At 45.2% G+C, this 17,333-nt stretch overlaps 1 protein-coding gene across 1 annotated transcript in view; it reads right to left on the minus strand.

Moving 5' to 3' along the window:
• The window catches only part of ABCD2 (ATP binding cassette subfamily D member 2), a 138,083-nt gene that overhangs the window by 57,708 nt on the left and 63,042 nt on the right, over positions 1–17,333 (minus strand). Inside the window, exon 6 of the mRNA XM_040412408.1 lies at positions 9,651–9,796. Coding sequence (XP_040268342.1) covers positions 9,651–9,796 — 146 coding nt within the window. The remainder of the gene's footprint in view (positions 1–9,650; positions 9,797–17,333) is intronic.

Consider the following 17,333-nt stretch of genomic DNA (forward strand, 5'->3'; position numbering starts at 1 on the left):
GAAGCATAATGTCCATTACATTAGTCGCTGAAAAGTGTCAGGGGCCCATGCAGACCAAAGGGTAAGACCTTATATTGATACAGCCCCTCAGGCGTGATGAAGGCAGTTTTCTCTTTGGCAATCTCCATTAAGGGAACCTGCCAGTACCATTTCGTGAGGTCCAAAACAGAAAAATACCAGGCTTGTCCTAACCTCTCGATGAGCTCATCCACCCGGGGCATGGGATACGCATCGAATTTGGAAACCTCGTTAAGTTTTTGAAAGTCGTTACAAAACCACAACGTCCCGTCTGGCTTGGGTATCAATACTATAGGACTGGCCCACTCACTTTTTGACTCCTCAATGACGTCTAGCTGCAACATTAGCTGCACCTCCTCCGATATGGCTTATCGCCGAGCCTCAGGTACCCGGTACGGTTTTAATTAGACTTTTGCCTGAGGCTCAGTGACAATGTCATGCTGGATTATGGAAGTGCGTCCAGAGGGGTCCGAGAACACATCCGTGTTCCGACTAACGAACTCCCTAGCCTCCTGAGTCTGTTTAGAGGAGAGGCTGTCAGCAATTTTTACTGTGGCAGGCGCCTCTCTTGCATCAGACAGAGGGGCCGGTACCTCTACTCCTAGAAAACCTGGCCGCAGGCTGTCTTCTGTACAGGTTTCCCTATCTTTCCACGGTTTGAGTAAATTTACATGGTAAAACTTCTCTAGCTTTCACTGCCCTGGTGTACCTTGTAGTTTACATCTCCAATTTTATCGAGTACCTCGTAGGGCCCCTGCCACCTAGCCAGGTCGGCACCAGAACCAAAACCCGATCACTAGGGTTAAAGATCCGGACCCAAGCCTACCGATTATAGACCCGACTCTGGGCTCGTTGAGCTGCCTTCATATGCTCCCTAACAAGAGGCAACACTGTCTCTATACGATCTTGCATCTGGGCAATGTGCTCAATGACACTTTTATGTGGAGTGGGTTGTTGTTCCCACGCCTCTTTGGCCACGTCCAAGAGACCGTGAGGGTGTCTGCCATATAGCAGTTTGAAGGGCGAGAACCCAGTAGAGGCCTGGGGTACCTCTCGCACTGCGAACATGAGATAGGGCAGAAGGAGGTTTCAGTCCTTACCATTTTTAGCCACCACTCTTTTCAACATATTATTTAATGTTTGGTTAAACCTGTCTACCAGACCGTCCATTTGCAGATGGTAAACGGACGTCTGTAGCTGTTTTATGTGCAGCAACTTACAGAGTTCCCTCATCATCTTGGACATAAAAGGGCTCCCTTGGTCGGTCAGTACCTCTTTAGGTAGTCCTACTCGGGAAAACATCTCCATTAACTCCTTAGCTATGAGTTTGGCCGAGGTATGTCGCAGTGGTACCGAGTGGCGTAGTCTAGAATGACTAAAATGTGTTGATGCCCTCTGGCGGACTTCGGTACTGGGCCTATGAGGTCCATAGCTATTCGGTCAAACAGTCCTTCGATAATCGGGAGAGGTACTAGGGGACTACGGAAATGTGGCTGGGGGCTAGTTATCTGGCGGGCAAGACTTACAAAACTCTTCCACTTCTTTGAATATGCTAGGCCAGTAAAACCGCTGTAGAATACGATCCTGAGTTTTTTGCAGCCCCAGGTGACCCCCGAGAAAGTGTTGGTGGGCTAGATCTAACACAAGCTTGCGATAAGCCTTGGGGACCACCAACTGTTCAATAGGCTCACCCCGTACCCGATACAACATATCCTGATGAACAACAAAACGGGGAAAGACTGACTCTGCCCCAGGTTGTTGTGGTTCACCAGCTACTATTAACACATTTTCCCAGGTGCGGGATAGTGTTGGGTCCCGACGTTGGGCGGTACCAAAATTAACCCCGGAGACATTGAGGTCTGCCAATTCAGGACCCGGCGGCAAGTCCTCCCACCATCACACTTAGCGGGGTTGTCTCCCCCTCTTCCACCGAAGTGGCGGTCACCCCTAACGCTGGCCCTTCGGTCTCAGGTTCCCAGAATTCTGGTCTCCCCCCTGAGCCGTGCCACTCTGCTAGGGTTACCCCTGTCTCATGGGTATCAGTCACTCTCCTAGCAGGCCACAGTGCCGGGAAGTCTCTCCCTATTATGAGTTCATAATGTAGATTTGTGGCGACAGCCACCTCGTGGGTCCATCTACCGGCCACCGTAGTTAGAGACACCAGCGTGGTGGGGTAGTCTTTTAAGTCTCTGCGAATGCACATCACTCCAACTTTACGGCCAGTATACTCAGTGGAACGCACCAGACACCCTGAGTCCAGTAGAGCCTCTGTCGGAGTGTCTCCCACTTCCACCTGGCACAAGTGATCTAGAGACTCTGGGGTACCTGTTGCACACAGCCTCCTGGCATATAGCGACTGACGGTAGCCATAGTTAGTGTCCATGGGCTCAACCCGATGAGGACAGTCAGCCCTTACATGGCCAGGCTCCTGACACCGCCAGCAGACTATCAGAGCCAGGTCTGCCATGGGTACATCCCGGGGGGGATATTTCCAGGGTTTGCAGACCCCCCTTCCGACAGAACCCTCCTTTAGATTCCTGGTAGCTTCATAGCGTTCCACCAGGTCCACCATCTCAAGGGCATTGCCAGGAGACACCTGGCTGATCCAGTGCTGGAGAGTGTATGGCAAAGCCCTCCAGAACATATCGGTTAACAGACGTTCAAGCATAGCAGTGGGATTCAGCACGTCAGGCTGTAGTCATTTTTTCAAGAGTTGAAGTAAGTTATAATACTGGGGTCTTGCAGGCTCAGCCGGGTTGAACCCCCACTGATGCACCCACTGGGCCCGGACCAACACATTAACCCCCAGTCTTGCCAGAATCTAACCCTTGACTTTCTGGTAGTTGGCCGCTTGATCGTCCGGCAAGTTGAAATACACCCGCTGGGAATCGGATGCCAGGAACGGAGCGACGACCTCAGCTCACTGGTCACGGGGTAGCTTTTCCCTGATGGCCACTTTCTCGTACATCGCCAGGTAGGTTTCGATGTCGTCTGCGGGGGTCATCTTACGAATCGCGGCACGGACTGCTTTCCGGGCATCATGGACGCTCGGGGTTACTCCTGCTGTCTGCAAAGCCATCACGTGTTGTAGCAGCAACTGGTTAGTCTCCTGCTGCTGCTTATTAGCCTCATGTTGCTGCAGGTTTGTCTCTCGCTGCCTCCATTTTGCCGTGGGGCACTGGCTGTAATACAGCTAGTTTAATTTACGACATACAACCGTGCCTAAAAAATGCAGAAACAAAAAATATTGGCGTTCACGCCAGCCTCACTGCTCTTACCCACATCTTCCACCAATTGTGGGGTTTCGCTCTGGTAGACAGGATTAGCGGACACTGTATAGAGGCAACAACAAGTTCTTTGGATCAAACTCTTCATTGTTTTATTCACACTTTAGACAAGTGACAAAACAAGCAGTTATAATAAAGAATAAAGTCACCTTGTGGTGCTGGTGGTAATTCACACCATGCGGCAATTCTGCCGCAAAGAGTCCTTGACCATAGCAGCACCAACCTGTTTTCACGCCAAACAGGTAGCAAGCCTTCATCCAGACACAAGGCTCCCAGATCCCAACACAGAGACCTGGCTTCTGAGCCAGGTGCTGCCAAAACCGGGATCGGCACTTAAAATCCGGTCCGGTATTTGACCTCACCTGGCTGTAAATCAGCCCAGCAGCACATGCTGGGAGGAAAATGCCTATTTTTCCAGACCAAACCTTTCACTGTGTCACAATAGTCACAACCATACTATTACAATGAAATGCACATCTGTGGTATAGTATAAAAGAATGTAATATTCCAAATACATGTATTAGTAGCTTGCTAAAAAGAGTAACAGATGGACTAATTCTAAGTCTTATTGCTAGGGGAAAAAAGATTTATATCTCAACACACATTGATCCAAATGAGGAAATGAAAGAAGCCTATGTCGATCTAAGCATCAGTAAGAAGGATTACATTGTATCTTAGTAAGCCTGATCAAACTGAATTGGTCCCGTCTGTTAATGTAGCTTTTCTCACCAAGTCAAATCTATGGCCAAAGAAGGCGCTGAAACATGAAAAAAATCTGGTAATGTTTAGGTACCATATTTTTCACCCTATAAGACGCAATTTCCCCCCCCCCCCCGCCCAAAAGTGGGGGGAAAATAGCAGTGCGTGTTATGGGGCGAATGCTGCATTTTCAATGATAGGCCGAGCCGCGATGCCGCACGGCGGGTGTATCAGCTGAGAGGGAGGAGGGGCTGGAGGCCGGCATCTGGTTTTATAATGACAGCGGGGCCCGTGCAGTGACTGTTTTCTACTATACGGGCCCCGCTCACTGTATATAATCGTATCTGTAATTGTAGGCATTGTTAATGTATACAAATTCTGGGTAATCAGCGCCTGTATTACGGTACTTACAAGCGCTCTGTAGCAGAGAGGAGGGAGGAGGCAGGCCGGGAGGACGGGCGCTGGCAGCGTGAGTCACTACGTCACGCGCCTGCGCCGCCCACTTTATGAATGAAGCAGGCGGCGTGGGCACATGACATAGTGACTCACGCTGCCAGCGCCCGTCCTCCCGGCCTGCCTCCTCCCTCCTCTCTGCTACCGACCGCTTGTAAGTACCGTAATACAGGCGCTGATTACCCAGAATTTGTATACATTAACAATGCCTACAATTACAGATACGATTATATACAGTGAGCGGGGCCCGTGTAGTAGAATACAGTCACTGCACGGGCCCCGCTGTCATTATAAAACCAGATGCGACCCCCACCCCTTGTATTGGGGGTCATTCACACTACAGGGACACTGTTAAGGAGGGGATCTGTGGATGACACATAGCATAGGATGCTATATATGTGTCACCCACAGATCCCCCATAACAGTGTCACCCACAGATCCCCCATAACAGTGTCACCCACAGATCCCCCATAACAGTGTCACCCACAGATCCCCCATAACAGTGTCACCCACAGATCCCCCATAACAGTGTCACCCACAGATCCCCCATAACAGTGTCACCCACAGATCCCCCATAACAGTGTCACCCACAGATCCCCCATAACAGTGTCACCCACAGATCCCCCATAACAGTGTCACCCACAGATCCCCCATAACAGTGTCACCCACAGATCCCCCATAACAGTGTCACCCACAGATCCCCCATAACAGTGTCACCCACAGATCCCCCATAACAGTGTCACCCACAGATCCCCCATAACAGTGTCACCCACAGATCCCCCATAACAGTGTCACCCACAGATCCCCCATACCAGTGTCACCCACAGATCCCCCATACCAGTGTCACCCACAGATCCCCCATAACAGTGTCCTCAACAGATCCCCCATAATAGTGTCATCCACAGACCACCATTAGTTCAAAACCCACCAAAAGCACACCTTTTGGTTCAAAATATATTTTTTCTTATTTTCCTCCTCAAAAACCTAGGTGCGTCTTATGGGCAGGATCGTCTTATAGGGCGAAAAATACTCTATTTGCTATTTACAGGAACAAAAGTTAAAGGGGTTCTCCAGGATACATTGTTTTTATGATTCCACTTAATATTGAATAATTAAAGGGATTTGCAAAACAGTGTTTATATACTGTACGTTGCACAAACTGGGGGGGGGGGGAGGGGTATATGCAGACTTGGCCAGCGGTGCACGTGACCTTGCCCTTGCAGAAGTTGATGGCAGCCACAGAGTAGAGCAGAACAGTCAAGAGGGCGGAATTAAAAAAAATATTCCTGGACAACCCTGGTAAAGAGGCTCTGTCACCCGGTTCAAGCCTACCCTACCAGGCATATAGCTTAGTAGAGCTGATGACACAGACAAAAACCATACCTTTATTTCTCATGTAGTAGGTCTGGTGTAACCAAAAAATCAACTTTTAGAAATATGCAAATGAGGAATTTGAGCTCTCGGAGGCGGGCTTATGCCTTCCGAGCACTGCTTCTGCAACGTCCCCGTTCTTTGCTAATGCCGGTTTTCTGCACCTAATCATGCCCCCATGTCCTTTGATTGTCAGCGCTAGACCTGCTCGTCTAGTGCCGATATCCTGAGCCTGCGCACTCGCTTCCATGCCGGCGTGTGCGCACTGGGTCTTTTCCTTCCTACCTTGTGTGTATGTCCAGTCGGCATGCGCCATCATGGAAGCGAGTGCCTAGGCGCGGGATATCAGACCGGTGGGTCTAGCGCTGTCAATCAAAAAACATGGGGGCGTGATTAGGTGCAGAAGGCCGGAATTAGCAAGGTACGGGGGCATCTCCGAAGTAGTGCTTGGAAGGCATAAGCCCGCCTCTGAGTGCTCGAATTCCTCATTTGCATATTTTTTAAAGTTCCATACCGGACCTACTACATAAGAATAAAGGTATGGTTTTTGTCTGTGTCATCAGACCTGGGTGACAGACCGGGTGACAGAGCCTCTTTAAGGACTAGGCCTGTTTGGGCCAAGCTATTTTAATAGTTTGGGTCATTACAGATATGGCAATGCCAATTATATGTACTTTTTTTTTACATAATAATGAGGCAAAATAAGTTGTGTGTTTTTTTTGTTTGTTTTGTATTTACACATTTTTAAACATTTCCTTTTTTTATACATTTCTTAAGGTACTTGAACACTAGGAAGCTTGATCACTAGAATATAATACACTGTAATACATATACAGTTGCAAGAAAAAGTATGTGAACCCTTTGGAATTATATGGATTTCTGCACAAATTGGTCATAAAATGTGATCTGATCTTCATCTAAGTCACAACAATAGACAATCACAGTCTGCTTAAACTAATAACACACAAAGAATTAAATGTTACCATGTTTTTATTGAACAAACCATGTTAACATTCACATTGCAGGTGGAAAAAGTATGTGAACCCTTGGATTTAATAACTGGTTGAACCTCCTTTGGCAGCAATAACTGCAACCAAACGTTTCCTGTAGTTGCAGATCAGACGTGCACAACGGTCGGGAGTAATTCTTGACCATTACTCTTTACTTCTGAATGGCTTCAGTTCAGCAATATTCTTGGGATGTCTGGTGTGAATCGCTTTCTTGAGGTCATGCCACAGCATCTCAATCGGGTTGAGGTCAGGACTCTGACTGGGCCACTCCAGAAGGCGTATTTTCTTCTGTTTAAGCCATTCTGTTGTTGATTTACTTCTATGCTTTGGGTTGTTGTCCTGTTGCAACACCCATCTTCTTTTGAGCTTCAGCTGGTGGACAGATGGCCTTAAGTTATCCTGCAAAATGTCTTGATAAACTTGGGAATTCATTTTCCTTTCGATGATAGCAAACTGTCCAGGCCCTGACACAGCAAAGCAGCCCCAAACCATGATGCCCCAACCACCATACTTCAATGTTGGGATGAGGTTTTGATGTTGGTGTGCTGTGCCTCTTTTTCTCCACACATAGTGTTGTGTGTTTCTTCCAAACAACTCAACTTTGGTTTCATCTGTCCACAGAATATTTTGCCAGTACTGCTGTGGAACATCCAGGTGCTCTTGTGCAAACGGTAAACGTGCAGCAATGTTTTTTTTGGACAGCAGTGGCTTCCTCTGTGGTATCCTCCCAGGAAATCCATTCTTGTTTATTGTTTTACGTATCGTAGATTCGCTAACAGGGATGTTAGCATATGCAAGAGACTTTTGTAAATCTTTAGCTGACACTCTAGGATCCTTCTTCACCTCATTGAGTAGTCTGCGCTGTGCTCTTGCAGTGATCTTTACAGGACGGCCACTCCTAGGGAGAGTAGCAGCAGTGCTGAACTTTCTCCATTTATAGACAATTTGTCTTACCGTGGACTGATGAACAGCAAGGCTTTTGGAGATACTTTTATAACCCTTTCCAGCTTTATGCAAGTCAACAATTCTTAATTGTAGGTCTTCTGAGAGCTCTTTTGTGCGAGGCATCATTCACATCAGGCAATGCTTCTTGTGAAAAGCAAACCCAGAACAGGTGTGTGTTTTTTATAGGGCAGGGCAGCTGTAACCAACACCTCCAATCTCATCTCATTGATTGGACTCCAGTTGGCTGACACCTCAATCCAATTAGCTCTTGGAGATGTCATTAGTCTAGGGGTTCACATACTTTTTCCACCTGCACTGTGAATGTTTACATGGTGTGTTCAATAAAAACATGGTAACATTTAGTTCTTTGTGTGTTATTAGTTTAAGCAGACTGTGATTGTCTATTGTTGTGACTTAGATGAACATCAGATCACATGTTATGACCAATTTGTGCAGAAATCCATATCATTAAGGGTTCACATACTTTTTCTTGCAACTGTATGTACATATATGGGGTGTCAGTAACCCTGTCAAATCCCTTAGATGTATGGGTTGCTATCAACCAAGACATCATAGGTGTTAAATGGCTGAGATGAAAGTTATCTCAAATATTGACCATTTCAGCGGAAGTGCTGCTTTGTATTATTGCCATCTCTCGCTGTGGATGGCAGAAGGACAGTGTCTGTGCCCATGCCATCCCATGGATGTAGCTGAACGTACATTTTCGGAAACATACCACTTGCAATAGGTTAAAATGCAATTCTGCACTTTTTAATGTTTTACTGAATAATGATGTAGTAAATAATGGAATAATAATCTTATTGTGTGCAACCTTTTTCGAATAGGTACCTATGTTAGCTTTATGCATATTAGGGGAGATTTACCTCTTTTTCTTGGCCATGCATACTGCATTCTGTTTAATTTAGGATGAAACATTAAAGGGGATGGCCCACAAACAATATTCAACTTTTTGAAACCAGCAGCTGTATCTGAATACGTTTGTAATTGCATATACAGTACTTTAAAATTTTGTATAGATAGTGTGCTATTCAATAAAATGTATCTGTATTGCACCACTTGCTGTTTTTCTAATTTCTCCCTCCAGCTCACTTCATTCTTCAACTGCAGCAGAAAGGACAAGCCCCCAGCGAAAGTGCACGCCCCCTGAGCTGCCAGCTTGAAATAAATCTAGTGGAGCAACTGGAGCAATGAATTGAGAGATCTCTGGATCTATGTGAGGTACAGGGCTGGTTGTAACTCTGTTAAAGATAATCATGTACTATATGATATAGGATTTTCGGCGACTTGCGTCTTGAAAGCAGCTCCGTTCCAGCACGGAGGATCCCATCCCTGCTGCTTCAGGTTCCTGGCTCAGTGTGATTTCCTGTCTCTGGTCATGTATACTGCTGTACCTATTTAATGGCCTCAGTAGTAATGTATCTCCAAGCCAAAAGTGAGATTTAGTACGACTTGCCGCTTTCAGACATGTCCCCACTGAGGCCAGTGAATGGCTCTACGGTGCACATAATCAGTAAAGGGTGGGAATTACATTTGGTTTGGGGGTCTGACAACCACTTTAACAAATTCATATACGCTACAGAGCTATTTTGGCTGCTGTATAGTCACTGAGGGGAAAAGGTTACATTTTTATTACAATATTCAAGAGTCCTGAATTATCACGATTTTAAGTTTGCTTACAGAAGTGGGGAGGCTGAAAGGTTTATGTGCAACGCACCTTATCAGGATTGTCTGGGCTACAGGGGATTGACAATATGGTTATTACTTTTCAGTAATGCACTGCCTCTTTCTTGATCACTACTAAACAAAAATTGTTAATCAAAAATATTATAGTCAAAATAGGACATACCTTTGGGGGATATAAAACATATTTTCTGGTGGAGGTTTGTATAGAACGCCTTCGTAAACTGGCCACAAACCTCCTAGGATTCTGAACAGAGAACTTTTACCACAACCATTGGGGCCAGTGATGAGGAGATGCATTCCTTCCTTTACCTAAATGAAAAAAGTCAAGTCCTTAGCTGTCTAACAACCATAATGCAGTAATTAATAGTGGTAATAAATGAGCATAAGATAAATTTGCATGGTAACAATAAAGCAGTACACATGACAAGTTTCATATACTTGAGGTTAGTCTAATGGGAAAAGGGTTGTTTCGATACCAAATTTTGATTCGGTTTCGATACCATAAAAAAGTATTGCGATACTCGATACCACACAAAAAAAAAAAAAAAAAAAAAAAAAAACACCAAAAAAGCTGCATGCATTCCGCATTTTATGGAATGTCCGGCTCATAATCGAACAGTCCAATCCTATTTTTGGAGGGGACAAGGTGACTAACAAAAAGCGAATCGCGCAGTTTTTATTTTTTCTGTTCTGGCGTTTACCGCATTGATTTTTTTAAATATTTTAATAGTTTGGACTTTTCGGACGTGGCGATATGTGATATGTTTATTTATTGTTTATATATTTTATATGTAAAATTGAGAAAGGGGGTGATTTATACTTAATATTTTTGTGTATTTTTACCTTTTTTTAAATTTTTTTTTACTGTTTATTTATTAACTATTTCAACCCTTAGGGGCTAGAACCTGGGATCTTTTCATTCCTTGTCCTATTCACCCTGATAGAGCTCTATTGGGGTGAATAGGACTTCACACTCTCCCTGCTGCCCTGTGCGTAGTACACACAGCAGCAGGGAGATTACCATAGCAGCCAGGGCTTCGGTAGCGTTCTGGCTGCCATGGTAACCGATCGGAGCCCCAGGATTACACAGCTGGGGCTCCGATCACAAGCTGCCACTTCCACCAATGAGGAGGAAGGGAGGGGACCCTGTGGCCACTGCCACCAATGATCTGGGGGGGGGGGGGGGCACTGTGCCACCAATGTTTTTAATACTGGGGAGGGGGAGGCGCACTGCGCCACCAATGTTTTTAATAATAGGGAGGAGGGGGGGGAGGGCGCACTGCACCACCAATGATAGTTAACCTTTAATACAGGAGGCGGTGCCCGGCATAATCACATATCCGGGACCCTGCCTCTGACAGGGAGCTGCGATCAGCGGCAGTTAACCCCTCAGGTGCGGCACCTGAGGGTTTAACTGCGGCTGATCGGAGCGCCCTGTCATAGAGGCAGGGTGCCGGCCATGTGATCCTGCCGATTCCTGTATTTGTATTAGAAGTTAACTTTCATTGGTGGCACAGTGCGTCTGCCCCTCCTCCTCCTGTCTCTCCTTATTGGCAGCAGCGGCACAGGGGGGAGGGAGAGACTGCTTCCTTCTTCCCTGTGCTGCTGAGGGAACTTGGAGCGCGCTGACAGCAGCGCGCTTCAAGTTCTGTGACACTAGACTGCTCAGCAGCGCAGCCCAGTTTTGAAAAAAATTGTAATCCCGGCATCGAAATCGGTACAAAAGTATTGATTGGGTATCGAAATTTTGATACCTGAAACAATCCTAGTCCATTGGGGATGCAGAAGACAGCTATAAGCCCTACATTTTGGAAATAGGTAGGGGCTCCAGTTTCTTGACCCGTAAATTGGCTGTCTGAGATTTTCATATTGATGGCCCTGGTGGGAGTCCAACAACGGCAACCCCACTGATCAGATGTTTAAAGAGGATGCGGTGCTCTGGTGAGCGCTGCAGCCTCTTCCTAGCCCTGTGTCGCATGGCCAAGGCACTTCTCAGTCCCTTTCAAATGAATGGGGCTGAGCTGCAATACCAAGCACAGTCATTATCCAATGGATGGCGTTGTAGGTGGTAAGCGGCGAGGAGGCCACATCACTCACCGGAGTACTGTGGCCTCCTCAAACAGCTGATCAGCGGAGGTGCCAGATGTTGGACTCACACCGATCTGATATCGATGACCTATCCTGCGGATAGGTCTTTAAAATTAAACATCGGACAACCCATTTAAAATTAAAATTATTCTTATATGAAGACTCAGTTTTTTTAGTACTTATATTAGCACAAGAAAAGATTTATGTCTGCATAACTGAGAACCAGGTAAATATTTTTAACCTTTTTAACTTTGTAAAATCTTGCAATTTTCTATCACAAACACACTATGTAATATTTGGGTAGCATTGCAAATTAAATAGTAATTAGCACACTGATTATAAACAGCTATCTGAATGTAAATTATAAGGAAAGCACTGTAATTGTGTCTAATTGCATGAGGTTACTCATTATTACACCCACTGATTTTTGAACTAAAATGTTCCAGACGTGTTTCATGAACTTGCCTGGGTGCTCTCCACTGAAGTAAGATGTTAGCAATTAAGAGTTATCTTCCATAACTGACTCATTTAATCACATACAGTATGTGATTGGCCATGGTGTATGACATTTTGTCCCTTGTCTCTGGAGCCACCTACGTAAAAAAAAACTTGCCAAAAATGATATCCTTGGGAGAGTTGTCTGTAAATCACTAATAACAAAGAAAAAGGCTCATCCATATTTTTCTAAAAACATCTTCATGACCACCAAGCCATTTGAGTTGAGTGAAAAGTTTTGTTACATCTGGTACTGAGCTAACAATTTCGCAATAAGAACTTCATGCCAACATTCAAACACTGCATTAACTAGCACACTTTGTCCCAACTCCTCCTCATCAGCTTGTAACTTCTGACATTAGATAGCTTGGAATGACCAAAGCTCATACATTATAAGAATTGAGAACTTTCAACAACACACAAAGCAGCTCCTAGTCAGAGACTTCTTGGACAATCATCTCTCTAGTTCTATAACATTTACAACTGTGTCTCATCCAAGACACCACTGGATAAACCAGTGAATAAAAAAGGGACGTCCCACATATAAATATTAATTTACTCTGTTAGATCACTCAATCCAGTTCAGTTTTCCTCTGTGTAGATATTACTAGCACCAAGATCACAAGTGCTCAGGAAGTAATCCAGCTGTGTTCAGTGCCCTGGGCTCTCTGCACTGAATGCTCCCCAGGTTCTACCTTCGGATACTGGAACTGTCACTCAGTGCAGTGAGGAGGTGCTGGGGAGCATTCAGTGCAAACAGCCCAGGATATTCACATGAAGGGACCGCCTCCTGGACACCTGCAGTGGGGGTGACAGGGGAAGGGGGTGAGAACTTTGATTTCTCACTCAAGAAACCTGATGACAGACTCCCTTTAACTGGCTTATACACTCATTGATAAAAAAAATAATGCACCTAGATAGAAATTTCGGATTGCTGCAAAACTGCATGCATATGTAAATAATTACAGGTGTGGTCTCATTAGACCCTGGGTCTTGCCACAAGAGGCCATAAATGTGCATCCTCCAGTGCCTATAAAAAGGCTCTCAGAGGTTACTTTTGAGCATTGTACCTCTTGGTGAGAGATCACTGACTGCTTAACATGGCTCTATGATGCATTCAAAGGCATTTTGCCCAGTTGACAGACTGAGAGGGTGCACATCATTGGATGGAAACAAGCAGCTCCTACAGTGTCATTGTCCACAGACACAGGTGGCACCTTCATTACTTAATCCCTGTCTCTGTCCAGGCCATTTCCAGGTGCTTAGCAGAAGGAAGTTTGGTGCCATGGCGTCCATTACAAGTCCATTGACAGCCAGCCACCATTGCCTTCATTTGCAGTGGTCATAAATGAAAAACATGGTCTTCTCTTCACAGCAATCCCAAGCTTCGCAGAGAGTGCTAGGTAAACTCCATGCGAAACTGAAAGAACTTGGCTTGGAGGCAGTTGCACCTCCAGACGAGGGATTATACATCTCGGTCCTCTACACATCCTTCCTTTCAGAGACTTGACCACCTACTAGACTCCAGGGCAGAGTTGCTTCAGGCCCAAGCAGCTACTATAGGGAATATCACCATTTCGCATCATGCCCCCTGCTCCCTTACCCTATCTATGGGGCAGATATCGAGGCAAGAGTGGTCGTGGAGATTAAATGAATCCTTATTAGATAGAGACAATATCCATCAAGATATGGCTAAACATCTAGGGGAGTATTTTGCAATTTATGCTTCTGTTGATGTTTGTGCGTCAGTTGTATGTGATGCATATTAGGGGCATTTTTATAGCTTTGGGGTCCAAGTTAAAGAAGGAGAGGCAGAAAGAGCTGGACGGTCTCCTGCAGCAGATTGCCTCTATTTTGAAAGATTGCAGAAGACAGCAAAAGCTATGTTTTTTCAGGAGGAATTGATCAACCTATGGTCAAAACTCAAGGCTTAACTTAATGCCAAATCGGCTAAGAACTATCTGTATTTTAAACACCTCATATACCTGTATGCCCATGGAGATAAGGGAGGTATATTCATGTCCTCTCTCTGAAAGAAGGCTAGGGCTAATTCTTATTATTTACTCTATCAAGACGGGCAGAGTAGTTTTCTCCACTGACGACATTGCTAGGACAGTATATAATTTGCAGGTTACGGCTGAAGATCCACATGTGGTTGATACCATCGAAGCTACACAGCGGTTCTTACACTTTTTTAAAGCGGCCTGTAATTTCTGCCTCAGTGGTGGAGGACCTCATCCGGCGAGTCACTGAAGGGGAACTTATAAGCATAATTTCTAGCTTCTCCCCCAGGAAAAGTCCAGGGCTGGACGGTTTTCCCCTCCATTATTACTTTCAGGCTATACTCTTACCACACTTGTCACAGGTCTGTAATGCACTATTAAAGGGGGTCTCCTTGCCTAGAGCAGGCCCAGGAAGCCTCTGTGACCTTAATACCTAAAGAATGAAAGGACCCCTCGGAGTGCGGCAGTTACAGGCAGATATCCCTGTTGAACCAGGACCTGACATTCTGGGCAAAATTAATAGCCAAATGAATAGCCAATAGACTTCCACTATCCGTCATTGGTGGGGGCTGAGCAGGTAGGCTTTGTCCAGGGTAGAGCGGGGAGGTCAAATTCAGTCCGCCTGTTTCATGCCATTTATACAGCCCAATGGCCCAAGCTACCTAGTGGTGATACGAGGGACACTAACAGCTTGGCGATATGTGCAGGACATCCTGCAGCCACATATGTTGCCTCTCATGGCAGAGATTGCAACTGGCATTTTTCAGTAGGATAATGCTCACCCACACAGAAATGGTTTCCCAGGAATGTCCAGATTACAACACTTCCTTGGCCCCGGTAGTCAGATTTAATCACCAGTCAAGTATTTATGGGACCAGCTGAAATGCCAGCCTTGGCAATATACGAGTTTGCAGGATCTATAGCTCCAGTTGCAATATTTGTTGGCAAATGTAGCGCAGAATACCATATGGAACCTGTATGCTTCCATGCCCAACTGTATCTCATCTTGTATCCAGGCTAGAGGCGGCCTAACAGGGCACTAGAGCCTCCTCTCAATTGTACTGTTTTCCGAAACAGATGTATCCTTTCAATCTAATATTGTAATCACTTTACATATCATAGAAACACATAGAAAGTTTTTCTCAATTCCAACAACTCCTTCTTGGTGCGTTATTTTTAGGAAGCAATATGGATAATAACAATACATTAGTAAGTGCCTTGTATTAACTTTCTCTACCTGATAAATGCTATTTGCTGAAGTGACACAACCCCTTTTAAATGAGTAATAATGAATTTCTAGAATGAACCTGTGTGCTTGCCTGAGGTCTAGGGATCTGTCGGCTTGCCTGAGGTCTATTTTAGTAAATAATTGTATTCTTTATTAAAAAAAATATATATATATATATATATATATATATATATATATATATTAAAAAAAATAAAAACCGAGATGCTGCTGCTGTTCGTCTGTTATTCCTTCTAGAAATACACTACTCACAAAAAGTTTGGGATATTCAGCTTGTAGGTGAAATTTCAGGTTGAACCTAAAATGCACTCTATCCTTTACAGGTGAACTTAATGTGACCTTCTCTGAACTCTTGAATGCACATGTCTAAGTGTTCAATGTTTCAGTACTTTTTGCAGAGCTTGCTGTTCTAGAACAAGGAGCTTAACAGAAAAATTCACAATAGATGTTTGATCCATGCATAGCCCAATAAATTTCCTGGTTCAATTAGAATTGGTATTTAAACAGTCCTCCTCATCATGCTGATCACATTTTGACATCATGAGACCAAGACGACACCTAACAATTGATCAATAGTACCTCGCCATTACAAGGCTTTAAGCAGGATGTTCTCAGACGGAAGTGGCCACTGAGCTTAGACTGTCACAGAGTGTCATCAGCAGGTTGCAACAGAGATACAGAGAGACTGGAAGAGTCACAGAAAAGCATGGAAGTGGACGTCCTTTGGCCACATCCCACACTGATGACCGCTTCATTGTGAACAATGCCCTATAGAACCGGATGATTAATGCCACACAACCCCAGGCACATTTAAGGGAGGTGAGAGGCATCCAAGTGTCTCGTCAGACTTACATCAGCATGTCCTGTGTGCTAGATGACCTGCAAGGGTACCAGACCACACCAGCAGGCACAGGCATCATCGTCTTGCATGGGCCAGGGGGAATCTACACTGGACAAGGGACCAGTGGTCCTCAGTACTGTTCACAGATGAAAGTCAACTCACACTGAGCAGAAATAATGGGCACCAACAATATTGAAGAAGTCAAGGAAAGTGCTATGCATCAGCCACTGTTGTCACCAGACGAGCCTTTGGTGGTGATTGTGTTACAGTGTGGCCAGGTGTGTCTAGTCAATACAGAACTGCCCTACACTTTGTGAATGGTACAGTGACAAGCCCATACTACTTAATTTGTGCCACTGCATGAACAACACAGGCCTAATTTCATCTTCATGGACGACAATGCGCCAGCTCGTCGAGGTCACATCATTAGGGAACGGCTGCTGGAGACAGGGCTACCTCAAATGGAGTGGCCTGCACTTTCTCCAGACCTGAATCCCATTGAACACCTATGGGATCAGCTGAGTGGCCGTGTGGAGGCTTGTAACTCTGTACCCCAGAACCTCAATGACCTGAGGGCTGCCCTTCAAGAAGACTGGGATGCCATGCCTCAGCAGAAAAAAGTCGACTTGTGAACAGCATGAGACGTCGTTGTCAAGTTGTAATTGATGCTCAAGGCCACATGACAAGTTAGGGCTCATTCAGACGGCCGTATGCTATCCGCAAAAATGCGGATCCTTTTTTTGCGGATTAGATGCTGACCCATTCAGTTCCATGGGGCCCTTTTCTATTCCACGGTTCCGCAAAAGAAATGAAATATGTCCTATACTTGTCCGTGAAAATCAGGACATGGCCCCATTGAAGTCTATGGGTCCGCAAAAATACTGAATGCTATCCGTTTTTTTGGCGGATTCTCCAAAAAACTGATAGCATTCGGTATTTTTGCGGACAGCATACGGCCATCTGAATGAGCCCTTATTGAGAGATTTTTTGTGGGGTATACCCACTGCTATTGTTGGCTTTTGTTTCAATAAATTGTTTGAGATGAGGAAATCACTATTACATGCTTCTATTTAAATGCCCTACTTTCATGATATAATATCCCTGTAACATTAACTTTTCACATTTACCATAAATTTCTCCCGAAAGCCAAATATCCCTAACTTTTTGTGAGTA

This window comes from Bufo bufo, chromosome 1 (genome assembly GCF_905171765.1).
Source record: "Bufo bufo chromosome 1, aBufBuf1.1, whole genome shotgun sequence".
Taxonomy (NCBI): Eukaryota; Metazoa; Chordata; class Amphibia; order Anura; family Bufonidae; genus Bufo; species Bufo bufo.